This window comes from Pristiophorus japonicus, chromosome 12, assembly GCF_044704955.1.
Source record: "Pristiophorus japonicus isolate sPriJap1 chromosome 12, sPriJap1.hap1, whole genome shotgun sequence".
NCBI lineage: Eukaryota > Metazoa > Chordata > Chondrichthyes > Pristiophoridae > Pristiophorus > Pristiophorus japonicus.
The window spans coordinates 168,564,143-168,587,550 of record NC_091988.1 but is presented as its reverse complement, the minus strand read 5'-3'; the positions used below and the strand labels follow the sequence as shown (position 1 = coordinate 168,587,550).

The following is a 23,408-nucleotide window of genomic DNA, read 5'->3' as shown; positions in this document are numbered from 1 at the left end:
TGCTCTCCCCACTCAATGCCATCATCTGAACCACATCTGTTACATCCTGCACCTCAGGAGAGCACTGGCACGCTCCCTTTCCCCTCCTCACCCTGGGTGTGGCTCGCTGCACCCCACTGGGACTCGCTGCCTCAGACTGTGCCAAACCATGGAATGTTCCAACACTCGTACCACTCAGGAAAGGGGTTGGCACCTCAATGGGCGGCAATTGCACCTCCTCCAGAGTGAGTACAACAGTGGGGGCTTCATCCTCCCCCTCCCCCTCACCCCAGTGCTCTTGGTCTGGAAGGTGGGAATGGAAGATATTCTCCTTCAGGCTCGACCGCGTCTGAATCTTCTTCTGCATCGGCTTCAGCCTCGTCAGGGTTGGCCTCAAGTTCTGTAAAATGTAACAGAACAGACAAATATTAGCAGCAGAGGAGGGGGCAGTGTGACATGAGTTAGGCTCACACAGCGCAGGCAGTAGGCTGATTTGAAGACCACGATGAATGATAGCACATTGCATCAACCAAAGCGTAGCTGACGGAGACATCCCCATGAACCGAAGCATGGCTAGCCCACGCAGTACTTGACTTTTAGCAAAGCCAGACTGTGGAATTTGCAGGACTTACTTTCTCCCTCGAGTGTGGGCCCAGCTTGTGCAGTGGTGGTTGCTTTTCTCCAGGCAGGACCCATCAAAGCAGCGCCCCTGTCTTCCAAGGGTGTCAGTGGGTACAGATTTGCCGGGCCTCCTCCTGTTCAAGTTCTCGCTCGTTTGTTGTGTGCCACTTTCCTCTGCAAAGATGAAAATATACATTTTTAGAGAGGGTGTCTTTCTGCTGGGTGGGGCATGGAGATGGTCATATTTACAATTGCAATTACAGTGAATAAATGAAAATATTACTTAAACTAACTACTTGACCAAGGTCCTGCCACTTCTTTTTACACTGACCTCCAGACCTCGGGGTGGTCACCATTGCACAGTAATCTTGTGCAGGTTGGTTCCAGTGTTTCTTCTTTTCTTTTGGTGAAACTTTTATGTGACCTTTGCTGATGTCCATCTGCCCTCAATTACAGTAACTAGTGCCTCCATTTCCCCTTGTGAGATATTCATGGACCTTGAGCCACATTGCATATTGCAGCTCCGATTTTTCCACTGAGATTTAAAGTTCTCACAAAGCACTTAAAGTTGTCACACACAACTGGCTCTTTAAAAATGGCCAAATTCAGACTGGGAGGTGCACTGGGCATGTGCGCCCATTGCAGTCATGTAAAATACGTCTTTTTTTTTGCACATGCGCAGAAGGGGGGGCATCCTTTTTTCGGCGCAGACATTAGGCTCCCCCCCCCCGCCCCTCCCCGAAGCTAAAGGACAGGCTACCCAGCGCCAATTTTTAATATTAGAATGGGGAAACTTGCAGTTATTTTTTTGGAGTAGTCAGGGCTCAAAATAACGGGCCGTAATTCTTGAAATACACCACAAAACGGCATTGGGGAATATTGAGCCCATGGTTTTTAAAATCAGACCTTCAAACAAAAGAGTTCAATTATAACACATTTAAGAGTTATTATAGCCTTGGAAAATTATTATTTATTTATTGAGTTAATGCTTGACCTGGAATCTTTAAATGATGAATGTAAAAGCATTTTGTAAATGTTAATGCTGGTTCTTTTTGTTTACCACAGGCAACTCCAAGGGAAGAACCTTTCTTCACTGACGCAGGCAATTCTGTCTAATCTTAAAACAATTTTACTGACTGATGAAAATGGAGCAAAGAATGCCTGGAAGGAAGAAGGGTTATTCAACTTTTGTTATGATGCTATGTTCAGGTAGTGTTTTAATGAGGTTTCTGTGCTTATATGAATTTTACTCTGAACTCCACAGTATGAGCTTGTTGTGTGAGCCATTTTACAATATCAAAATGATTTCTAGCAGGGAGAGAGAAGTAATTGCAGGTATAAATTAGACTAGACTTTGAAAAAGTTTTGTCATCTGAGATAAGTACTTTGTAGGACACTTTATTGTTTAGCAGTGACTACCAATGTGCTGATATTATAGTATTTAGAAACTAAGCAGGACGTAGAGGTGTAAAGATACCAGTAAAATGCACTAGCTGATGTGGTATTGAGACTAGTGTCTCAGCTTAGAATCAGGCTGAATCAATAGAACTTTTAAAAGTTCCATTTAATTAATTATGACTGGCACCACGTGAGTCATACAGACCAGCTCTATCCCACATTCAAAATAGGTCTATGCTGGGAAAGAAAAAACTTGCATTTATATAGCGCTTTACATGAACTTAGGACATCCCAAAGTGCTCTACAGCCAATTAAATACTGTAAAGTTCCCTGACCAAACAACACAGCACCAGCTTAGCATCAAAATAATGCGTTGCACTCGTGCTGTTAAAGAAAAGCACATTATCCAATTTAATGGGCCCAATTTTATTCAACCCGTTATTTTGGCGCACTGACCCTTTATGCGCGGACTTTGTGCGCTGGAAAGGGCGCCAAAAACTTTCTTAGTATCCTGGCCCCTCTGCCGAGTGTCCCGGGTCCTGGCGCGGCGTCCGTGGTGGAGTGGGGGGGGGGGGCGGAGCTACAGCCCTGCACTGAAAACACTGCTGGCAACTGTCGCATGCGCAGTGGAGTCTGCACGCATGCTTCCCGCCCTCCCAGCACGTCCTGCAAGCTGTCAGCAGGACCCGATGTTCGCTGGCCCGAGCCGTGGCCAAATGGTCGCCCGCGTCTGAGTGCAGCCCAGGCTGCCAGAACCCTACCCGAGATGCCGCTGAGCCCAGCCTTTCCTCTCCCTCCCTCCCGATGCCGTCGAGCCCTGTCTTTTCTCTCCTTCCCTCCCGATGCCACCGAGCCCAGCCTTTCCTCTCCCTCCCCCCCCTCCCGATGCCGTCCCCTGATGCCACTGGGCCCAGCCTTTCCTCTCCCTCCCTTCCCTCCCCCCCCCACTCCCAGCCTCCCACTGCGTCTTTGCCGGCCGTCCCTATCCCACGCCGAATAGCCTCCCGTACAGGCCGGCCCGCTGCCTTCCCTGGCCCAAGGTAGAATTTACTTCAAATATTTAACTGTTAATCAATTGTTTATCTGAGTTCATTATTTTTCTTTAGTTTTTTTAACTTTTATTTGGAATGTTTGCTGCTTGGTGCTTGGGTGCAGGTCCTTACTTACTTACCTGCGCCGATTTCTTAACTGCCCGAAACGTTTTTCAGAGCTGGCCACATACGCTGACATAAGTCGATTTGGTGTAAGTGTTAGCTGGCCAAAGTGGCATAAATGGCCAAAACTGGCGTAAGTGTCTGGGAATGCCCCCCCTTGAAAAAGAAAACTGAACAAAAAAAAATTTGTACCTAAGTTACTCTGGAGCAAGTTTATTGGAGAAAATGGTTTTTTTTAACTTATGTCAGAAAAACCAACTTACTCGAAAAAAATTGATGCAAGTCATGGCCAAAATTGGGCCCAATATGAGCAACATTACAGATGATCCACAAGTATAAAATATTAAAAATGGTATATCAGCACATGCCAATATCACACTCGAGATATCACACTCGAGATGTCACACTTGAGATGTCACACATTGTTGCAGATGTAACAAAGCAAAAGAAAGGAGATGGTTATTTAATGCTGCCTGCTTCAGTCATACACCTGAAACTAATTTGCAAAATCTTCTGACCAACAAAACAATTTAGCTTACTTTCCACAGTCTTTACTTAAAAATTAGCCGTGACATTAAATACTTTTAAAAAGCTAGTCTGACCTGTAACTGACTAGAACATGAAAATCAAGCATATGTAGCAATTACACTGTAGCATTAAAGGGACACCTGTTGTCTTCCTCCTCCATGGTTATGTTTCATTGGAGAACAACATTTTGCAGCATGTAGCAGAGAACAATAAACTTAGAGCTTTATTACATATTCTTCACAATGCCTGTCACGTATTCAATGATGAAAAGAAATAAAAACTTGCATTTATATAGTGCCTTTCACAACTACCGGTCTTCTCAAAGCGCTTTACAGCCAATGAAGTACTTTTGAAGTGTAGCCACTGTTGTAATGTGAGAAACGCGACAACCAATTCGCACACAGCAAGCTCCCACAAACAGCCATGTGATAATGACCAGATAATCCATTTTTTTGTTATATTGATTTAGGGATAAATATTGGCCAGGATACGGGGGATAACTCCCCTGCTCTTCTTCAAAATAGTGCCATGAGATCTTTTACATCCACCTTGAGAGCAGACAGGGCCTCGTTTTCATGTCTCATCCAAAAGACGGCACCTCCGACAGTGCAGCACTGCCTCAGCACTGCACTGGAGTGTCAGCCTAGATTTATGTGCTCAAGTTCCTGGAATGGGACTTGAATCCACAACCTTCTGACTCAGAGGCAAGTGTGGTACCCACTGAGCCACAGCTGATGCTATTAGTAGCATAGTAGCTATATGGGTCTCAATGTAATTGTGCTCTGCTGCTGTTCATGGCTTTTTCAGAGGTATAATGAGCCAAGGGTCTAGAAAGTAATCTTGATCTTTTAGCAGCCATTCTTTTTTGTGCTCAAGAAGCACTATGAACTGCCCTAAAATGAAAAATAAAAGTTCAGCGCTGTGATGACCTTGACAGCCACTCACAGTGTTCTCTCTGTGATGGAGATTGACTGGAGGTCAGTTTCCAAGCGATCCCACTGCTGTCACTGCCTCTCAAATGAAGCATAACCATGAAGACTGTTTTCTTCAAACATACCAAGGGGAACAGACAGTCTGTCTCCAGTGTAATCTCACATTTCTGACATCCCTCTTTTCCTCCTTTTCTTCCTTCAAATAATACAGAAATAGTGGGGTTCCCATTGCAGGCCCAAGCTGTAAATTATAGGTGATATAACTAAAAATATCTCAGCCAAAACTGTTGTATGAGTATCTAGAAAAATAATATAGTACAATTAGTGCAACGATAATTCTTGTCCTATAAATCTCCACTAAACTGGCAGTTTCACATTGCAGCCTTCGAAATTACTGTTGTCCAAAATTACAGAGCTCCTTTTAAATGTTGACACCCTGTCAGTCTTGAATGACACTCCCAAAAGGCCTGCTTTATATAAATCAGATTAATGCAGTGAAAATCATTGGCAATCATATCTAAATATCATTACCAATGAGTTTAAGATTGTAATAAACCTTCTGCTCCTTTTCAGCCAGAGCTTCATTCGCCAACTTGTGGCACTCGACTCCTCCTGAACTCCAATCGTAGCCCACGGTGGATTGGGTTTTCTGCCCAATTTTCAACTGTTTGTCACCACTAGTGAAACAATCAGAAAATATATCCTTGCATTGTAGGCTGTGAAGATGTACTTGGATTTATGAATAATAGGAAATAAATGACCTTATGATTATTACATGTGAGCAATGTCATTTGAAAATGAAACGTCCATGATTGATTCCAAAGCAGATTTTAAATCATTTAGGAAAGAAGATTAATTTTCTTGTCGACAATCAGCACCTGAAATTAAGACCAGCATGTGTAATGTTCTTTTTCTTATTTAATTAGGGCAGGATATCTTACGCTGTATGGAAATGAAGCTGCACAAAATAATGAGCAAACATCAAAAATTAAAGACGCAATTCATTCAGCAGAACTCTATAATGTATACAGGAGACTAGACCAGCTCTTGATGAAACTAGCCCGCTCAATGCTATCTGCTGGTGAGTCACCATTAGTAAATCATCTGTGTCATATTAACCAGTGTGTAATGATGCTGAAGGAAAAATAACTTGAAGCTAATTATATTAGAATTGCAGTTCTAATAAACGGTCACTTATAATTGTTGACCATCATAATAGTTTCATACTTTGAAATCATCTTTAATTATTAAAAATTGCAGCAGGTTATTTAACAAATTATTCATTTTATTTGGTAGGTGAGAGGAAGGAGGCTGCCTTGGTGAAGGAACACCTATGGCAGTTGTTGTCTGTGGAGAATCTAAATACAAAAGTGAACAAAAGCAGCTGGCTTGAAAGCTACAGCAGCCACCTTCAGAATCTGGGCTTGCATAATGACATGCAGGCCCGTGCAATGGTACTGCAGCTGTGGGCCACACAGGTAAGGAGTCCCTGTGATCTGTGGAAGGAAACTTCTTTCACTGCTATAAACCTACGCTTAGATTTGAATATTATGCTTATCCACTCAGACTATCTCCATCCTATCCATATGCCGTAATAGCATTTTAAAATCTTTACATTAATGATGTAAGTGATGTAAGATAAATATTAAGTTATGTAAGACATCTACATCACTTAATATTTCAACAGATGAATTTATTGATAAACCATTATGTCTAGTATCCATGTGACAGCTATATCCAACACAGGAAATTGTTTTCTGTTGAGTGTATTTTGTGCCCTAAATGCACATAGATTGAAACTTTCATGAATCTGTGTTTTAAGGTTACATACTAAGGGTGCACTTTTAAAATAAATTATTAATGGATGATCATCTAAATTTAGTAAAGTACCATTTAAGCAGTCTAACCTTTTTATGTGTTTCAAAAATGCAATTTTAAGACTTTTCTAGGTAATATTTTTTAATTAGTAAAGTTCATGTATGAATGCTTAATTAATTGACATTACATTCTCCTATATGTCATTTTAGAAAGGCATTAACACTTCATATTAAATGGGTTGTAAATCTGTGGAATTCTCTGCCCCAGAGAGCTGTGGAGGCTGGGTCATTGAACATATTTAAAGCGGAGACAGACAGATTTCTGAGCGATAAGGGAATAAAAGGTTATGGGGAGCGGGCAGGGAAGTGGAGCTGAGCCCATGATCAGATCAGCCATGATCTTATTGAATGGTGGAGCAGACTCGAGGGGCCAAATGGCCTACTCCTGTTCCTATTTCTTATGTTCTTATGGGTTAGCACCTGTCTGAAAACAACGCAGAGAGGAATGTCATAGGACTGCATTTAGCCATGACTGATGATCAGATATTATATCCCTTGGTGTCTAGCGTGCTTTAGAACATCGAAACTTGCATCTTGGAAAATAGAAATCAGTCATTTTGTTTATATTATATCTCCTAAAACCCAGACAACATGTGAATGAGCTGAACATCATGGCAGATCACTGTCAACCTGCCTTTCCCAATGTCAGGTCTGTTAGCGCTGAACAGACTCGGCAGGCACTGGCGGGGAACCTAATTAATCTCATTGATATCTAGTTGACAGATTATCAACAGGCTTTTTTAACTTACCTTTTCACATTAACTTCACGGCCATGGGAACTACGCTGTTCGGGGACCACGGCTGTCAACCTGAGGTGGGAGTTCAGTGGCTATTGCTCCAGCTGATTACTTGACAGATTCAAATGTTCAGCAAAAGCTCCCATCTGAGAGATCATCACTTTTCTCAGCCACAAGCTGTATCTCTGTCCATTTCCAGCACAGATTCTGCAGGCTTTTCACTTTCCACTCTCCATCCACTCTCCATCCAGTAACACCTCATTGGAAGAACTCTTTCACCATTGACAGAATGCTTCTGTCATTTCTACATCTCCTGCCATCTACTCCATCAACATGGGTGTCCTTTATACACTCTCACCTTGATCCTCAGATTCCAACCACAATCATCCCCAACACCAGCACCAGCAGCACCAACAACACCAACCTTTTTCGCAATCACCTGATGCTGCACAGGACAGAGAGCATCAGTACCCAAGCACATTGCTGCCCAGGAGGCCAGGGATGGCCTCACCATGGCTAGATTTATTGCACTTGATGCTGCTACATGATGCTCCAGGTTGGTATCGTCCCACACCAACACCATAAAGCATCCCTACAATGGCCAAGCCATTCCTTTCACACTCATCACCATTGCGGGGGTACCTTTATGTCTTACCATTCATTGCCTCATGAAGCCACTTCCAAAGGTGCACACAAATCTGTCCAAGAACACAAAGGGGGAGAAATTCAGGTTGTTGCGCCTCCAATTAGTACCCCCAGGGGGAGGTAACGGGACGCAAATGACTTTTCGCCCAGGTGTGGTGCCGCTAACGACTCCCGCTAAATTCCGTTACTCCGCTGCGCCAGTGATGATGACATTGGCGCTTTGAATGTGGGGTCCATGCCACGAACTGTCAGCCCGGCATTCTGCTTGAGTGGGTGGCATGGCACCCTTGCTCCATGGTGATCCAGGTAGGACCCCGTAGAGTTGACAACTTGCCGAGGTTAGCAATATCCCGACCTCAGTCTCTGAACTGATCATCATGCTTATCCCTAAACACAGTTTTCTGATATTCAACTGCATTAGAAGTGATGTCGTTTTACAGGTTGCTGGAGTGTCCTACTATTTCCTGGCACACTAAAAAGACCTTGTGAAATATTGTGAGTAGTTCCTTGGCAGCATGTTCGGCTCAGGAGAGCACAGATTAGACTGGAGCCAGTGCTATTTTAAACATGGATTGCATGAAATTACTAGATCCTGTTACATTGTACTGCGATGTTATTCCCCTATATTGTAAAATGATCCCAAACCATTTTTGTCTTTAAAGATTTCCCTCCTATCATTCTACCATTTCATGGCTATTTTAGACACAAATAATAAGAGAGAATAGAATACTTCGGTCAAAGGCATTGAGATGTGTCCATTAAAGATTACCTGCAATTCCACACAAAGATATTGTGCAATATTTTATATTTTAAAGTGATATTGCATAAAATTATGTAATGCAGTGGGAATCTGGTCTTCTACATTTTCATTATGCCTTTTGAAAGACTTTGCATTTTGGCTTACATTGAAAAGCAATCATTGAAAACTTGGAACAGATACACAGTGCAGTAAAACACTGTACCAATACATCATCGAACATGGCTATTTCCTTGTGGTTTCCTGCACAGTGACATCTCTGAGGATAGTCTGGAACACTGAAGTGTCAGCCTAGATTATATACGTAAGTCCCTGGAGTGTGGCTTAAACCCAAAACCCTCTGACTCAGAGTTGAGAGTACTACCACTGAGCCACGGTTAACATTTGAAAGCATAGCCCGACTTGTCATTATTGGCAAATCAATATTCCACAAAACCTTTCTATTTCCCTGTAATAGAGCATTATCCTTTTTGAGAGCTTTCATAAAAAAAATTAATCTCTTGCTGCTGGTAATTCTATCTTATTTACATTGATATGCACAATTTTTAAACTACCAATGAGCATTTAGCAATAAGCATTAAGCAATAAGGTAAATGTTGTGAGGCAAGGCTACCAGTTTAGTGCCTCACTCACCCAGATCACGGATCAATGTCCAACTCACAGCACTCCCAATTGGCCAATTGCACATCCAATCTTCGAATCCACGGTCCTAACAAGCAAGGTTCTGCACTGGGAGCCTCGCCTCCCAATGTTAGCTTATTAATTCTGTGTTAACATATTTTAGGATATAAAATATTCACTCCCTTGTCTCTCTAACATTTAGCAGCAATTAGAACCTGATTTTTGGAATTCAAATTAGCAACATCAGCAATTAAATTGTCATGTAATAGAAGCGGCTGCAGAAAAAATTATGTGGAAGAGCAGTACTAAAATAACAATAGCTCTTAGCAACCAGGAGCCAGATGGGTGCAAAATAAAAGGCGAGGTGTTAAAGCTTAAGTAAACACGCAACCTTTTTAGTTTGTTATTCCGAGCAAGCTACAGGTACAGGAAACGATGTTGTATTACTGAGTTCCCAGAGCAGCTGGGTTTGCTAATTGATTTCAAGAATCACAATCATCTTTTTTGGCTGAGAAGAGCAAGAAGCTCTATTTTGTATCCTGGCCAACATTTCTCCTCCAATCAATAACACCAAATAAAAACAGACTAACTGGCCATTCATCTCACTGCTGTTTGTGGGCTCTTGTTGTTTCTAAAAGGACAAGGCTGTTGGCTTCTATAACGAGTCACTGCACTTCAAAGTAATACATTGTGTGAAGTTCTGGGGATATGTCTGAGAGATGCAGTAAGTGGTTATCTTAATGCAAGTCATTCTTGGCTCGTCACTCATGCTGTGAAAAGTGCTATTATTTGCCCTTGAGCGGTATATTATTAAAAAGTTATTTTTGTCATGATCTGATCACTTGGGAGAAAAAATAGCAGTGTCTGATTCATCCTCTGCCTCGTTCAATGTAAGAAAATTGAAGAACTTGCCTCTATATTTGCAGTACTGCCTCATAACCACTAGGTGAAGCTTTAAAGTCTTGTGGAATAGATGTGTGTCCTTGACCATGGTGCTGTATTCTCAGAAGATGAAACACTCAGTTGCTACCAGATATTGTACATGACAGTTTGTCTCTTATTGTCAGCATTAAGTATTCACATTTCCTCTGGGTATAAGTTTTTTTTAGTGATTTGAATGGTTTCTATTCTAACACACAAAGGATAAAAATATAAAATCCAAGGACACAATTTATTGATTTTTTTAAAATGTTAGATACCCAATACATTTTCTAAGTATCTGCAGAAAATATCCTTTTAGAAATTGTAAGTATTCAGTTTTAGTAAAAATGAAAACCAGCCAGGTTTAAAAAAATAATAATTTTCTCTTTACTCTCTGGCTGTGTGTGCACAGTTACATCGACGACAAACTGTCATGGGCGACAGTACCTCTGTATCGTTGCAGAGGATGTTGATGGGGGTGATAGTTTCTTAATTTGTGTCACTGCAAGATTCCTGATTCATGGGTAAACTGACAACATGCATTACTCCTACTGATTCTATTGAGCAGCTATAATTGTTCCTTAACCTGTGCATGTACAGCAGCTTCAACTTATTTACACCTGTTGATGTCCATTCTATTAATAAGCACTTTTATTTCCTAGAGCCCACACCTTCCTGATACCATTCATTTCTAACACTTATCAGGTATTAGCCTTGGACATAATCTAACCTGACACTTCAGTGCTGTGCTGACGAAGTGCTGTACTGTTAAAGGTCCTGTCTTTCAGATGAAACATTAGATGGAGCCTCTGCCACTCTTCTCGGGTGAATATAAAATATCTCAAAGCATTATTTGAAATAAGAGTAGGAGAGTTGTTTTGGCTAATATTTATCCCTCAACTAACATCACTAAAAACAGATTAGCTGGTCATTTTTTCCTTGCTGTCTGTCAGGCCTTGCTGCTGTCTTTCCCGACATTACAACTGCAACTACACTCATTTCAAAATTACTTAATTGGCTGTGAAGTGATTTGGGGCATTGCAAATTGCATTATATAAATGCAAGTTCTTTCTTTCTCTATATGGCTAGGATTTCTGCGGCTGTTCTCCCAATCTACTACCGTTTATGTCAGCGGAAGATCAGCACCCGCACCCCCCGTAGCCATTTCTCAAGGATTTCCACCAATCTTCCACTGAAGTTACAATGGGAGATTGAGAGAAAGCCATGGAAATTCTCCCCATACTGATTAACTGGAACATTCACTTTCTCTCCCTACTTCTTAGGAACATTTTTTTTTGTTTAAACAGTGTGCATGTTGACATTGATGGAGAATGGTATTGAACCCGCATTGAGGAGTTGAGTTTACACACACAGGGTGGGGAAGATTTCCTCTGTTTTCTATTTGTAACAAAATGTACACATTTACTTGGAATTGGTGGATTCACGCACCCTGACCCACCCACCCCCACCACCCTGCCCCGCTGCCCATTCATAAAAATGACATAAATAACTAAAAACGGCAATTGATTTTGATTCTCTAGGGTTGACACATATTTCCACCAAAGTTATGGTGGGAGATTGGGAGAAACCCTGTACAAATTTTCCCCATGTTCTTTATGAATGGAAGAAATCTTTGCCCATTGGTTGTCATAACAGAAATATCCCAGTAAATGATAATATTTCAGCTCTTAGGCTCAATATCTCCTATATATCAATCCCCAGTAAAGTCAGTAATATGGGACAAAAAGGAAAATATAAAAGGATGCCACAATTAATGATAATTCTTTGGACAATGTTTAATTATTAAATGGGGTCCAGATAATTAGACTCCCTTTTAATATTCCTCAGTCTGAAGTGTTATTGCCATTGGCAAACCGTAAGTGAAATTAACTTGAGCGCACTTCATTAAATACATTTTCATATTTGGCAGTTTCATGTAAATTTGATTAAATTGTATATTTCTAGTCTCTAGGAGAGATATTTATGGCAAAATAGGTTTAGTATTTTAATGAAACTTCCCACCTATAGTCATTTCAGTTAAAACTGTAAAGACCAAATAACTGCATATTCAGAATGAGGGGAAGACTGATTTCCTGCCTCGTGCGGTGACAATGTGGGAATCAAGGACAAATAGCAGGGTTGCCATTTTGAGTGATCTGATTGATTAGATGGTGCATCACCAGTGGTGTAACTGGAAACCAGTCTACCTATTACTTCCATGACAATGCATGCAATTCAAGGTCACCAGTTTCCTAAGATATTTCTTAATCAAAATGGCTGTTCAACAGTATTTATTCCAAATTAAATTATATCACTCAAGTTTAATTAATAAAGATTTGCATCTTTTAAAAATGTATAGAATATTAAGAAATATAATCTAAATGTTACAATTTGCCTTGCTTGTAAGTCCAAATGTTTCTTTGTTGGGACAGCAGATAGATTATAACAATAGTGCTCTACTGGAGATCATCAACTTATATCATTTTAATGATTACAGACCAAACCATGAAAGGAAGCTGAAAGTATGAATCAATTTATAGTTTTGTTTCATCAGTGAACGATAAATCAGCTCTAAAATTAAACACTGTCAATCATGTTAAGCTAACATATATAGACAGTGACTATCTTTGTAAAATGATAAAAGCAAATTATTTATACGTTCACGGGGCAATTAAGAGTCAACAACATTGCTGTGGGTCTGGAGTCACATATAGGCCAGACTGGGTAAGGGCAGCAGATTTCCTTCCCTCAAGGACATTAGTGAACCAGTCACCATTACTGATACTAACTTTTTTTTAAATTCCAGATTTATTTAATTAATTTAATTTAAATTCCCCCAGCTGCATGGAGGGATTTGAACTCACGTCTCCGGATTATTAGTCCAGGCCTCTGGATTACTTGTACAGTAACATAACCACTATGCAACTGTACCCCTGTCAAATTCCTGTCAAATTAATTTTTGCCCATGAGGGGGCCGAAATTCAGGTGCGCCAGAAAGCAGTACTTACCGCTGGGATCTTTGATGCGGTCAGAAGAGCCATTTTCAGGATTTTCAAAGTCCCAGAGGAAATGAATCATAATGGGGGCAGACCATAAACTGAAAGCCAGGCTGAGTGGCTGAATATAGGTCGGAGCGAGACTCCGCCGCTGTCAATCTGCGGTGGAGTCATGGTGACGTCACAGCGCATGTGCGTCACCACGCTCTCTCCCTGCCATTAAAGGGGAGAGATTCTGTCATTTTTAATCTTCGGCCACTGGGCCACTAGGGAGGGTTTCAGCAGGGCCAGCAGCCTGGCATCCAAAAGGGGGTGCCAGGCTGCCCGTTGGCGGCCCGGCCGAACCCGGGGGGGCACTATGTTGCTGGCCGATCGGGAAGTTGGTTGGCAAAAATTTTTACATGGCGGCCATGATAGTGGGCCCTCCCCTTTAAGGGTCGCCATGCTGCCGGGGCTACACTCACTCTTCAGAGGGTGCACCGACAGAAAAACCTGTCGGGAACGCCACGTGGTGGGGGATCGACGAGTTCAGCTGAATTTAGGGAGGTAAGTATTTTTCTTTATTAAAACTGGTGGTGCACTACCTGATGACTCGCTTTTGGCGGTTATCAGAATTGGGCAGGATCGGGTCCAGGCCTAAAAATCCCTGACCTGATTTTCAGTTGGGCCAGTTGACCCCAAAGCTGTGGCCATTCGATTTTGATGAATGGTCGCTGCAAATAGGCAGTAACGGTCTGAGACCCTGTATTTTGGCCCCGAGACTTTTTCACCTCTAATTTCTCCCTGCCTTCTCTCCTAAGGTTGCTGTCCCTTGTTGGAATACTGTTTTGCAAATGACAATATATCTGAGGTATCTTTCTTCATTTTGTGAGCCTCGTGTCAGCACTACACCAGTCGTTTTATCACCTGACAATCATGTACATACACCTTTCAGCAGGGGTCACTGGATGGCGATCAGACCAGGAACCCAGGCTGATTATTCCCCTTCCCAGATCATGATTGTAGCATTCTGGTCGAGATCAGTTAACTGAGCACAGGCGGGGAATCAAAACTAGGACTTCTGTCCTGAATATCTTTCGCTATTGAGCCATTTGTAGTGTGGGGGAGTGGGGGGTGGGGGGTGGGGGGGGATGAGTGGTGGAGGGCAGGCATTTTCCTTTTTTTGCCACATGATGTAAATTTTCAGGGCAACACTCTTCAAGTATAAAGAAGGAACAACTTGCATTTATAGAGTGCCATTAATACAGAATAAAATAGCCCATGGTGCTTCACAGAGGCAAAAGAAAAAAAAATTGATGCTGAGCCAAAGAAGGAGATATTAGGATCCGTGACTAAAAGCTTGGTCAAAAAAATCGGGGACTAATTTTAACATTGTTGCACCCATTTTATAGTCCTAAAACAGGCACAACAATAACAAATTTAGCAGTGCAGAGGCCCACACCCAATATGCACGAGAGTTCAGGCCACTGTTAAACTGGTCTGACCCTTTTTCAGATGGCCTTAGTGGCCACTAGAAATAAACATAGCCCTAATTTCAATATTTAAATGAGGCTCCTATGCTCATTTCAGAGCTGGACTCCTAAATTTGTTTGCCCTGGTCGGAGCTTGTGATGTGCGTGCACTGAATGGCATTTGCCAGGCTTAAACAGCGATCCTTAAAGGAATCACTGGAGGTGCTCATTGAGGCAGCAGTGCTGGGGCAGGATGAAAAGCCAAAGCTGGCGATGCTCTGGCTACAATTGGATACGCAAGAGTGGGATCAAAAAACTTAGCATTCTGTGTGGCAGAAGCAGAAGATACAAAAATAAATAAAAGTTGCCAGTACTAATGGAAAATTGGCAGCCTCACTGCAAAGTATATTAACAGTACGGGAAAATACAAACTGACACAATAACACAAAATTGCTCTTTTATTATGAACACGTGTCATTTCCCACTTTAAAAAAAAATCAGCTTTTACTCCATATGAAAATTAAATTTCTGGGAAATATAAAAGGCGACCAACGGTGCAGTCCATAAGATGCTGTGAAGGGTTCTTATCCAGACACGATATAGATGCACAATCCTCTTCTGCCTTGAAGCTCTGAAAGTTTTCCCCAGAGGCTCTGTCAACATAAACTGTGTCCTTCACGTCTATTTATAACCATTGGCACTTGATATTGACACATGTACTGAAGAGCTTGATAAATCAAACCTTTCTTGTCAAAAGTTGTAACAACATTCACTGCTTTTGACTTTTTTAGGGTAATGTTGGGCCTACGGCATTTTGGCTCCTATTGTTCCTGCTGAAAGATCCAGAAGCAATGGCTGCAGTCCAGGAGGAAATCCAGAAAATCTCCTTTAACCGTGCAATATCTACCATTAGTCAGGATGTTCTTGACGATACACCAATTTTCGGTACCATTTTCTTTACTTAAAATGTTACTTTATTAGTTTCATAATTACTGGTTATTAACTTACAATCATTGTAATAGCTTTCGTAAAATAATTAGCTCCTACCCATACAGAAGGTCATGGACCCAACTCTGCTTCAATTGTCATATCATTATCTTTAATCCCTGCTTTGGAACTTGTAGCTTTGCCTTTTTGTTGTAATTTTATTTTCTGACTTGATGTATTATTATCTTTCTAATACCTGTAGTGACTAAATTTGTAATGTTACCTGCACTGACAATTTCACATTTCCTTTCTTTGTAATGACCCTATTGGAGTGTATGAAAATATTCAACAGTCACCTGGCACATAGACAATGTTGTGAATCCAGCAAGTTTAGATTGATGTTACTGTGGGTGCCTGAGACCCATGCGTCAGGAAGCATTGGTACAAATGCCATAATTAAGGTCACTATAAAAGTGACTATGGTGCAGATAGTATCTGGTCAACTTCTAATTAATATTTGATCATGCCAAACACCTTTATCTCAATTCAACACAGTTGAACTTTATTGTGACTAGGGGACTGGGTGGCACAGTGAGTTAGCACATAGTCCTTTCAGCTGCAGGTCTTGGTTCTGAATCTAATCAAGACTGCTGGATGAAATTATTTTCTTTGTAATGGCTGAAAGAGTCCTACATGAAATGAGTTTGGGCAGTCACTAGCTAGTTTCTTTCTGGGGTTGTGACCTGATAATCACAATGAGGGAGAACAAGGTCTAAAGGCCAACTGCAGCTTAAAGGAAGTGGAGATAGAAACATAGAAAAATAGGTGCAGGAGTAGGCTATTCGGCCCTTCGAACCTGCATCATCATTCAATATCATGGCTGATCATTCACCTCAGTACCCCTTTCCTGCTTTCTCGCCATACCCCTTGATCCCTTTAGGCATAAGGGCCATATCTAACTCCCTCTTGAATATATCTAACGAACTGGCATCAACAACTCTCTGTGGTAGAGAATTCCATAGGGTAACAACTCTGTGAGTGAAGAAGTTTCTCCTCACCTCGGTCCTAAATGGCTTACGCCTTATCCTTAGACTGTGATCCCTGGTTCTGGACTTCCCCAACATCGGGAACATTCTTCCTGCATCTAACCTGTCCAGTCCCATCAGAATTTTATATGTTTCTATCAGATCCCTTTTCATTCTTCTAAACTCCAGTAAATACAGGCCCAGTCAATCCAGTCTCTCCTCATATGTCAGTCCTGCCGTCCCGGGAATCAGTCTGGTGAACCTTCGCTGCACTCCCTCAATAGCAAGAACGTCCTTCCTCAGATTAGGAGACCAAAACTGAACACAATATTCCAGATGAGGCCTCACCAAGGCTCTGTACAACTGCAGTAAGACCTCCCTGCTCCTATACTCAAATCCCCTAGCTATGAAGGCCAGCATGCCACTCACCTTCTTCACCGCCTGCTGTACCTGCATGCCAACTTTCAATGACTGATGTACCATGACACCCAGGTCTCATTGCACCTCCCCTTTTCCTAATCTGTCGCCATTCAGATAATATTCTGCCTTCGTGTTTTTGCTACCAAAGTGGATAACCTCACATTTATCCACATTATACTGCATCTGCTATGCATTTGCCCACTCACCTAACCTGTCCAAGCTGCCCTGCAGCCTCTTAGCATCCTCCTCACAGCTCACACTGCCACCCAGCTTAGTGTCATCTGCAAACTTGAAGATGTTACACTCAATTCCTTCATCTAAATCATTGATGTATATTGTAAATAGCTGGGGTCCCAGCACTGAGCCCTGCGGCACCCCACTAGTCACTGCCTGCCATTCTGAAAAGGACCCGTTTATCCCGTTTCTCTGTTCTGGTGGCTTCAGAAGCTGCATTAATATACATTTTGTATATCACGTGGATGAAATCTTGCACCTGACAAATATAAATATTTAATCCCTTCGTCAGTGTGATCTTGGAGCAAAAGTTCATGTCAGGGTGAGAATGATAATAAAATGGGTCTTTGGTGTGTTGTCAGTATCACAATTATTCTTCAACAGGACAGTATGGACACATTAGATGCATTAACACCGCGATGCTACTCCTTTTTATTAACAGATAGTGTTTTAAATGAGACTCTGCGGCTGACAGCAGCACCATATATTACCAGAGAGGTTCTTCAGGACATGTCACTGCACCTTGCAGATGGCAAAAAATATCACCTCCGAATGGGAGACCGACTCTGCCTCTTTCCTTATTTAAGTCCCCAGATGGACCCAGAAATCTATGAAGAGCATGAGGTAAGTTAGATTCACCTGATCTTGTATTTTATAAATGGCTGAGAAATTATTCAAAATTGAAAATCCTCATGGTATAAATATCTTATTAAAATGATATGAGCACAACAGTATCCCTTTTAACTAGCTCACAAAGGCTGTAGTTTAAAATCATTAAATGCCAAACGTAATTAAATCATGTTATAAAAATTTGCCTTGAAGTTTTCTTTAATTAAAGTATCATTTTGGGTCAATTGATAGTACTCTTGCTATTGAGGCAGAAAGTTGTGGTTTCAAATTCCATTCCAGGACTTGACTTCCGAATCTAGGTTGACATTCAATTCAGTAGTGAGGAAATGCTGCATTGTGGGAGGTGGTATTCCGTTGTTAAGGTGTTCAGATCAATTTTAGCTTCTGGCGGGAAACTGCAGACCCAGGCCTTATTACCATGCCACTGGTCCACTTCTTGCCCATAACAGGCAGGAGGGGGCTGCTGGTCTTTGTAAAATTAGGCTGTGGATAGCCACCCATGGGCACACAGGTAATTCTGGGGAAGCAGATTCTGTGATGGTCTCATGGGAGGGAATGATGGCGGGGAGGGGGGGTGGTAAGTCCAGGGGTTTGGGGGGGGGCAGGGGGGGGTAAGTCCAGGGGTTTGGGGGGCGCGGGGGGGGGGTAAGTCCAGGGGTTGGGGGGGGGGGGTTGAGTCCACGGTGGGGTGGGGGGGCTAAATGTTCCTTGCGGGGCCTTGCAAAGCACTCCTGATCCCACAAGGGAAAGTAAAAACTTCCCTTACAGGGCCTATTCACATCCCGATCCTCTTCTAACCTGCTTCAGGCTGGCGTAAAAGCCACATGGCCTTCACCACACAGGCCTGAGCTAAAATTGCAGTTGGGGGCCTGATGCTGTTATCTGCATGTTTAATGAAGGACCCTACTGACTTCAGGTGGATGCCTTTGATGTCTGCTCAAAAAAGCAGGTTAAAATCAGGATTGTCAGGGGAAATTGGAATAAGTCAGCTGGGAACATTTTAACTGCCTACCCACCCCGTTTCTACAAGACTGGTCGGGTTAAAATCCTCCCGGCCGGGATTATCCTTTTAGGGGCAGTGCTCTGATTTCAGGTAGGATCATTGAGGAGAATACTGGCCGTTAAACAAATACTTTTTTTTATTTGTTCTCGGGATGTGGACAATGATGGCAAGGCCACATTTATTCTTCATTCATAGTTTCCCTGAGAAGGTGGTGGTGGGCTTTCTTCTTGAACCGCTGCAATCATGTTGGTAAAAGTGCATTCAAAGTGGGGGCAAGGAAATTCCTGAATACTAACTCAGTAACTATGAAGGAACAGTAATATATGTCTAATTTAAGATGGTATGTGACTGGGAGGTGATGGTTCCCATGACATTGCCGCTCTTGTCCCTCTCAGCGATAGATCGCAGAGGAGGGCTGTGAAAGCAACCTGTGGATCCTGCAGATCAATATATGTCCTTATTTACTTTTGCAAGAATATCAGCTGAAAACAAATCAAGTACAGGCTTTACAAGGATGGCATTATATTTCACTGACATCACTCAGTGCTATAATTAGCACTGTTGTTTCTGAAATATTTGCTGATGCCTCTCCATCTGGGAGTCTCCTTCAGCTAGGAGGGAAGTCACCTGGCTGGCACAAATGCTGCTCTGTTTCAACCAGCGGGATACACCCCTGCTGACTGAAACAGATGTCCTACTCCTTAGTGAAGAGCAACACTGCCTCAAAGTTTTGTCTCATAATAGCTTGCCTATTGGGTATATAAAAGGCATGGCATGAGCTAAACAAGTGCCAGCTGTGACTTAACTATTCAGCAAATGAAGCCAATTACATTTTACTGATGAAGCATTGCCAATCTTTCACTGCATTGGCTAGGGTTAGAAATTTGACTGATACCTCAACATTAATCATTCATTATTGTCCCTGTCAATCATGACATTTCTGTTACTGTTGGTTTGACTTACAAAAAGGTGTGGGGACAGCACCATTGTCTTGTTATGTGGCTTCAAGTGGACTCAAGAATACCTTGGTTTTAAGACCAGATTAAATTTGAAGTCAGTTTAGCAACAATCTGTTGGAGGTCATGAAAACTTTCAGTGCAAGCCATAATTGGCTATGCCACCATAAGTCTTGCAGAGAACGGACAAGACTTTTTATAGATGAAACCATAAGAGATGCCAAAAAATGGTTGAAATCATATTTCTGCCATCATCTTTGGATAGAAACAGGAAGTTACAGAAGGGGAGACAATCATTACAGTCCATTAGGCAGATCCTGAAGTCCAGAAAATATCATTTGCCATGCTATCTCTCTTGCTTTTCAATCACTTCACTTATGAAATATTCATTCAACTCTCTCCTTGTTGATAAAGTCAACCTCCTTTGCCTCTCAGATAATCCATTCCACATATTCACCAATATAATTACATTCAAACAGTCTGATCGCCTTTCCTCCTCTGAACTTGAGTTATTGCTCCCTTGTTATAGAGTTTGTGATTATATTAAACATGTTATTAAAGTTTGCTTTTTTCTGTACTCATTACTCTGCTTGTACATCCCACGATTTGGTTCGCCTTTGTTACTGCTGCCACACACTGCGCTGTTGGATTCAGTGAGCAATTCACAAATACTTCCAGTACTATCTCGTGTGCAGTAGTTCAACGCCATCCCACTGTTTATTTATATTCCTTGATCTCATTACCTTGCATTTGTCTACATTAATGCAATTTTCCACACATTAGCCTACTTTCTCAACCTATCTAGATCACTTTGTGCTTTTACACCTCTTCCCTATTGTTTGAAACCACCTCACCCTGATTTGGTGCCATCTGCAAATTTAGACAGCTTTTTTTTTATCCCTAGCTCTACATCACCTACCTACACTGTAACTTGAATGGTCCCAGTACTAATATCTATGACACCTTTTGTCATGTCACTGAGCTTTCTCTGGCTTTGCCAATTTTCAGTCCTTCTCAGAAGTTTACTTCCTATTCCATGCCTTCCTATCTTGTGGATGATTCGCTCTGTGTCAAGGTATTAAAATTCTGAAATCAAAATATATTACATTCACAGAATTGATCTTATCAACAAGCTCTATCATTTCCTCAAAGAACTGCAGGAAATTTGTTAGGCGTTCTTTGTTAAGCATTCTTTTACCATACTATACCTTCTTCAGGATGTCTTCTAATACTCGCCAATGGATTTTGGCATCATTGGCCTGTAATTTCCTGAGTCTTGACTATGTCCCTTTTTAAATATTTATGTTATGTTAGCTGCTTTCCATCGATTATTATTCCCATTGATAATGATTCCCAAAAGATAATGGCAAGAACAAGATTAATTTTGCTAGCCAGTTTTTTAAGCAGCAGTGTATGAAATCCATTCAGGTTTGATGCCTTGTCCTCTTCAGCATATCAGCGTGTCTATGATGTCCCTATGTGTAATTCTTCAGTGCACATAAATGACTTAGAAGTGAGGGAAGGGGAATGATAACTTACAATATCAAACCCAAAGAAGGAATGTGAGACCGCAGGTATAGGACATGTCTTAACTGCCATTATAGTGGACTCACTGACATATCAGTTCTAACCAGCAACCATTTCAGCTTCATGATGGTTTTATATTACTGCACTATGCACTAAAATATATGATTCTACTTATAACATTTTCTTATTGAACTTACAGAAATTTAAGTATGACCGATTTTTGAATCCAGATGGAACAAAGAAAACAAATTTCTTCAAGGGTGGAAAACAGCTGAAGTACTACAACATGCCCTGGGGTGCAGGGACTAATGTTTGCATTGGACAATCCCATGCAACAAATAGCCTAAAAATGTAAGTGTCACATAGATTCACAGTATATATATCTTATATATGGCATTTCCCTGCAAAGAGCATTCCCTATAAAATCCTCTTGAGGAAGTTGAGGTTCGAATGTACGATCTCACAAAGCAACATCTAATGTATCTTGGATGTCGGGAAAGCCAGCAATCCCATAAAACTGGATCGCCCTATCTCCGTGCTATCTTGCTGTGATGCCAAATTTGATGAATTCCCCTGAATTCTCCTGAAAAATGTATCAGTCACATGACGGATCAATGCCTATATTGCTGAATCCCCAGTGCTGCCTAAAATGACCCTGTGCCATACTGATTGATGATGGTCATTGTCTTCATAACCACAAACAGAGCCATGCAGGCAGATGACTGTGGTTGCAGGCTAATTTGAATTGTATTGTCCCCTGTCTCAACTAAGAGAAGTTTGCCCATTTTGGATTAATGTGCTATGTGGTGCTAACAAGTGCTTGGAATTTCCACAGGGACATCAATGGAACCCCTGGAGAAACAGCGTAAGTGGCTAAAAATGGCTGATCATGCCATTTCTCCAGGGTTACCACTCTGAAGTTGCGGTGGAAGATTGGGAACATTTCTGCAAAGGTTCTGCCCACATTCTTCTATCTCAGGGTAGTAAAAGCTTAAGCCACCCATCCTGCTCAACTTGAAGTGGTCACTTGCGTTTGTTCATTCAGTATCCAGGGTATTCAATCCATCCAGTTGGAACAGAAATCCTGCTGGTTAACAGTCTATAGGAAGGAGGAAACAGAGAGGAAAGATGTCAATCTAAAATCAGATAAATCAGGAACACTAGTGAATCTGAATCAGAGCAATATCTGAAACAATGTACATAGCGGCATCATTTTTCAAACAACTTTTATTGAACGTAACTGAAATTAATTTTACTTTTTGTTTTACAGGTTTGTTTTTATAATGCTGAGCTGCTTTGATTTCCAACTTACTGATCCAAAGACAAATGTTCCGGCCTTTAACACAAGTAGATATGGATTTGGACTGATGCAGCCTGAAAATGATATCATGTTTCAGTATAAACTCAGGGTTGAATAGCCCGAAGGACAAAAAAGCAACAGATATCAGAATCCTTGAATGTGCCAGGGAACTTTATCATGCTTGTTTTTGCAGCTTGTACATTCTTATTCACTTGATGAAAAATTATATTTCCTGTTGAGTAGTTGCTCTCTTTTTTCAAAGAGAAGTTGATGGGGAGTTGAGTTACCAAGTGACAGTTTTTGTTACAGTGTTATTATAATTCATTTTGGAATTAGTGTGAGAATTACACTAACTTCTGTTTGGATGAATGGATGAAGTGGAGAGACAGAAAAACACAGTTGTAGCCAAAACATTTCCTAACCTTTTTTTGTTGCTATTTATTTATTATTTTTAAAAATTAAAAAAACTCCAAAGCCTTTTATGACAATCATTTTTTCTGTGAAAAGAATTACAGAATTTCAAAGAACATGTTTAACACAACCCCTACCTATTGTTGTGTACCAATGCCACATGTTGGAGAAATGACCATTTCAAAAAGTTCTGCATAAAAATATAACGATGGAATGTAGCATGAAATAACTATGGAGTTAATAATTCATATTTTTACTGTGCTACATGAATACCCAGTTAGAACTCTTTGAAATGTCAGTTCACCAACATGCCTTTTACATCTAAATAATCAATCATTTGCATGAGAATAGACCAAGA

At 41.3% G+C, this 23,408-nt stretch overlaps 1 protein-coding gene across 4 annotated transcripts in view; it reads left to right on the top strand.

Moving 5' to 3' along the window:
* Positions 1 to 23,116, top strand: part of ptgis (prostaglandin I2 (prostacyclin) synthase) — a 79,738-nt gene extending 56,622 nt beyond the window's left edge. For all 4 annotated transcript variants that reach the window (XM_070896127.1, XM_070896126.1, XM_070896125.1 and 1 more), the window contains 7 exons: positions 1,666 to 1,809; positions 5,539 to 5,693; positions 5,909 to 6,090; positions 15,409 to 15,562; positions 17,666 to 17,847; positions 21,539 to 21,690; positions 22,610 to 23,116. In XM_070896127.1, the coding sequence (XP_070752228.1) occupies positions 1,666 to 1,809; positions 5,539 to 5,693; positions 5,909 to 6,090; positions 15,409 to 15,562; positions 17,666 to 17,847; positions 21,539 to 21,690; positions 22,610 to 22,757 (1,117 nt within the window). In that variant the 3' untranslated portion in view covers positions 22,758 to 23,116. The remainder of the gene's footprint in view (positions 1 to 1,665; positions 1,810 to 5,538; positions 5,694 to 5,908; positions 6,091 to 15,408; positions 15,563 to 17,665; positions 17,848 to 21,538; positions 21,691 to 22,609) is intronic.
* Positions 23,117 to 23,408: the final 292 nt, after the last annotated feature.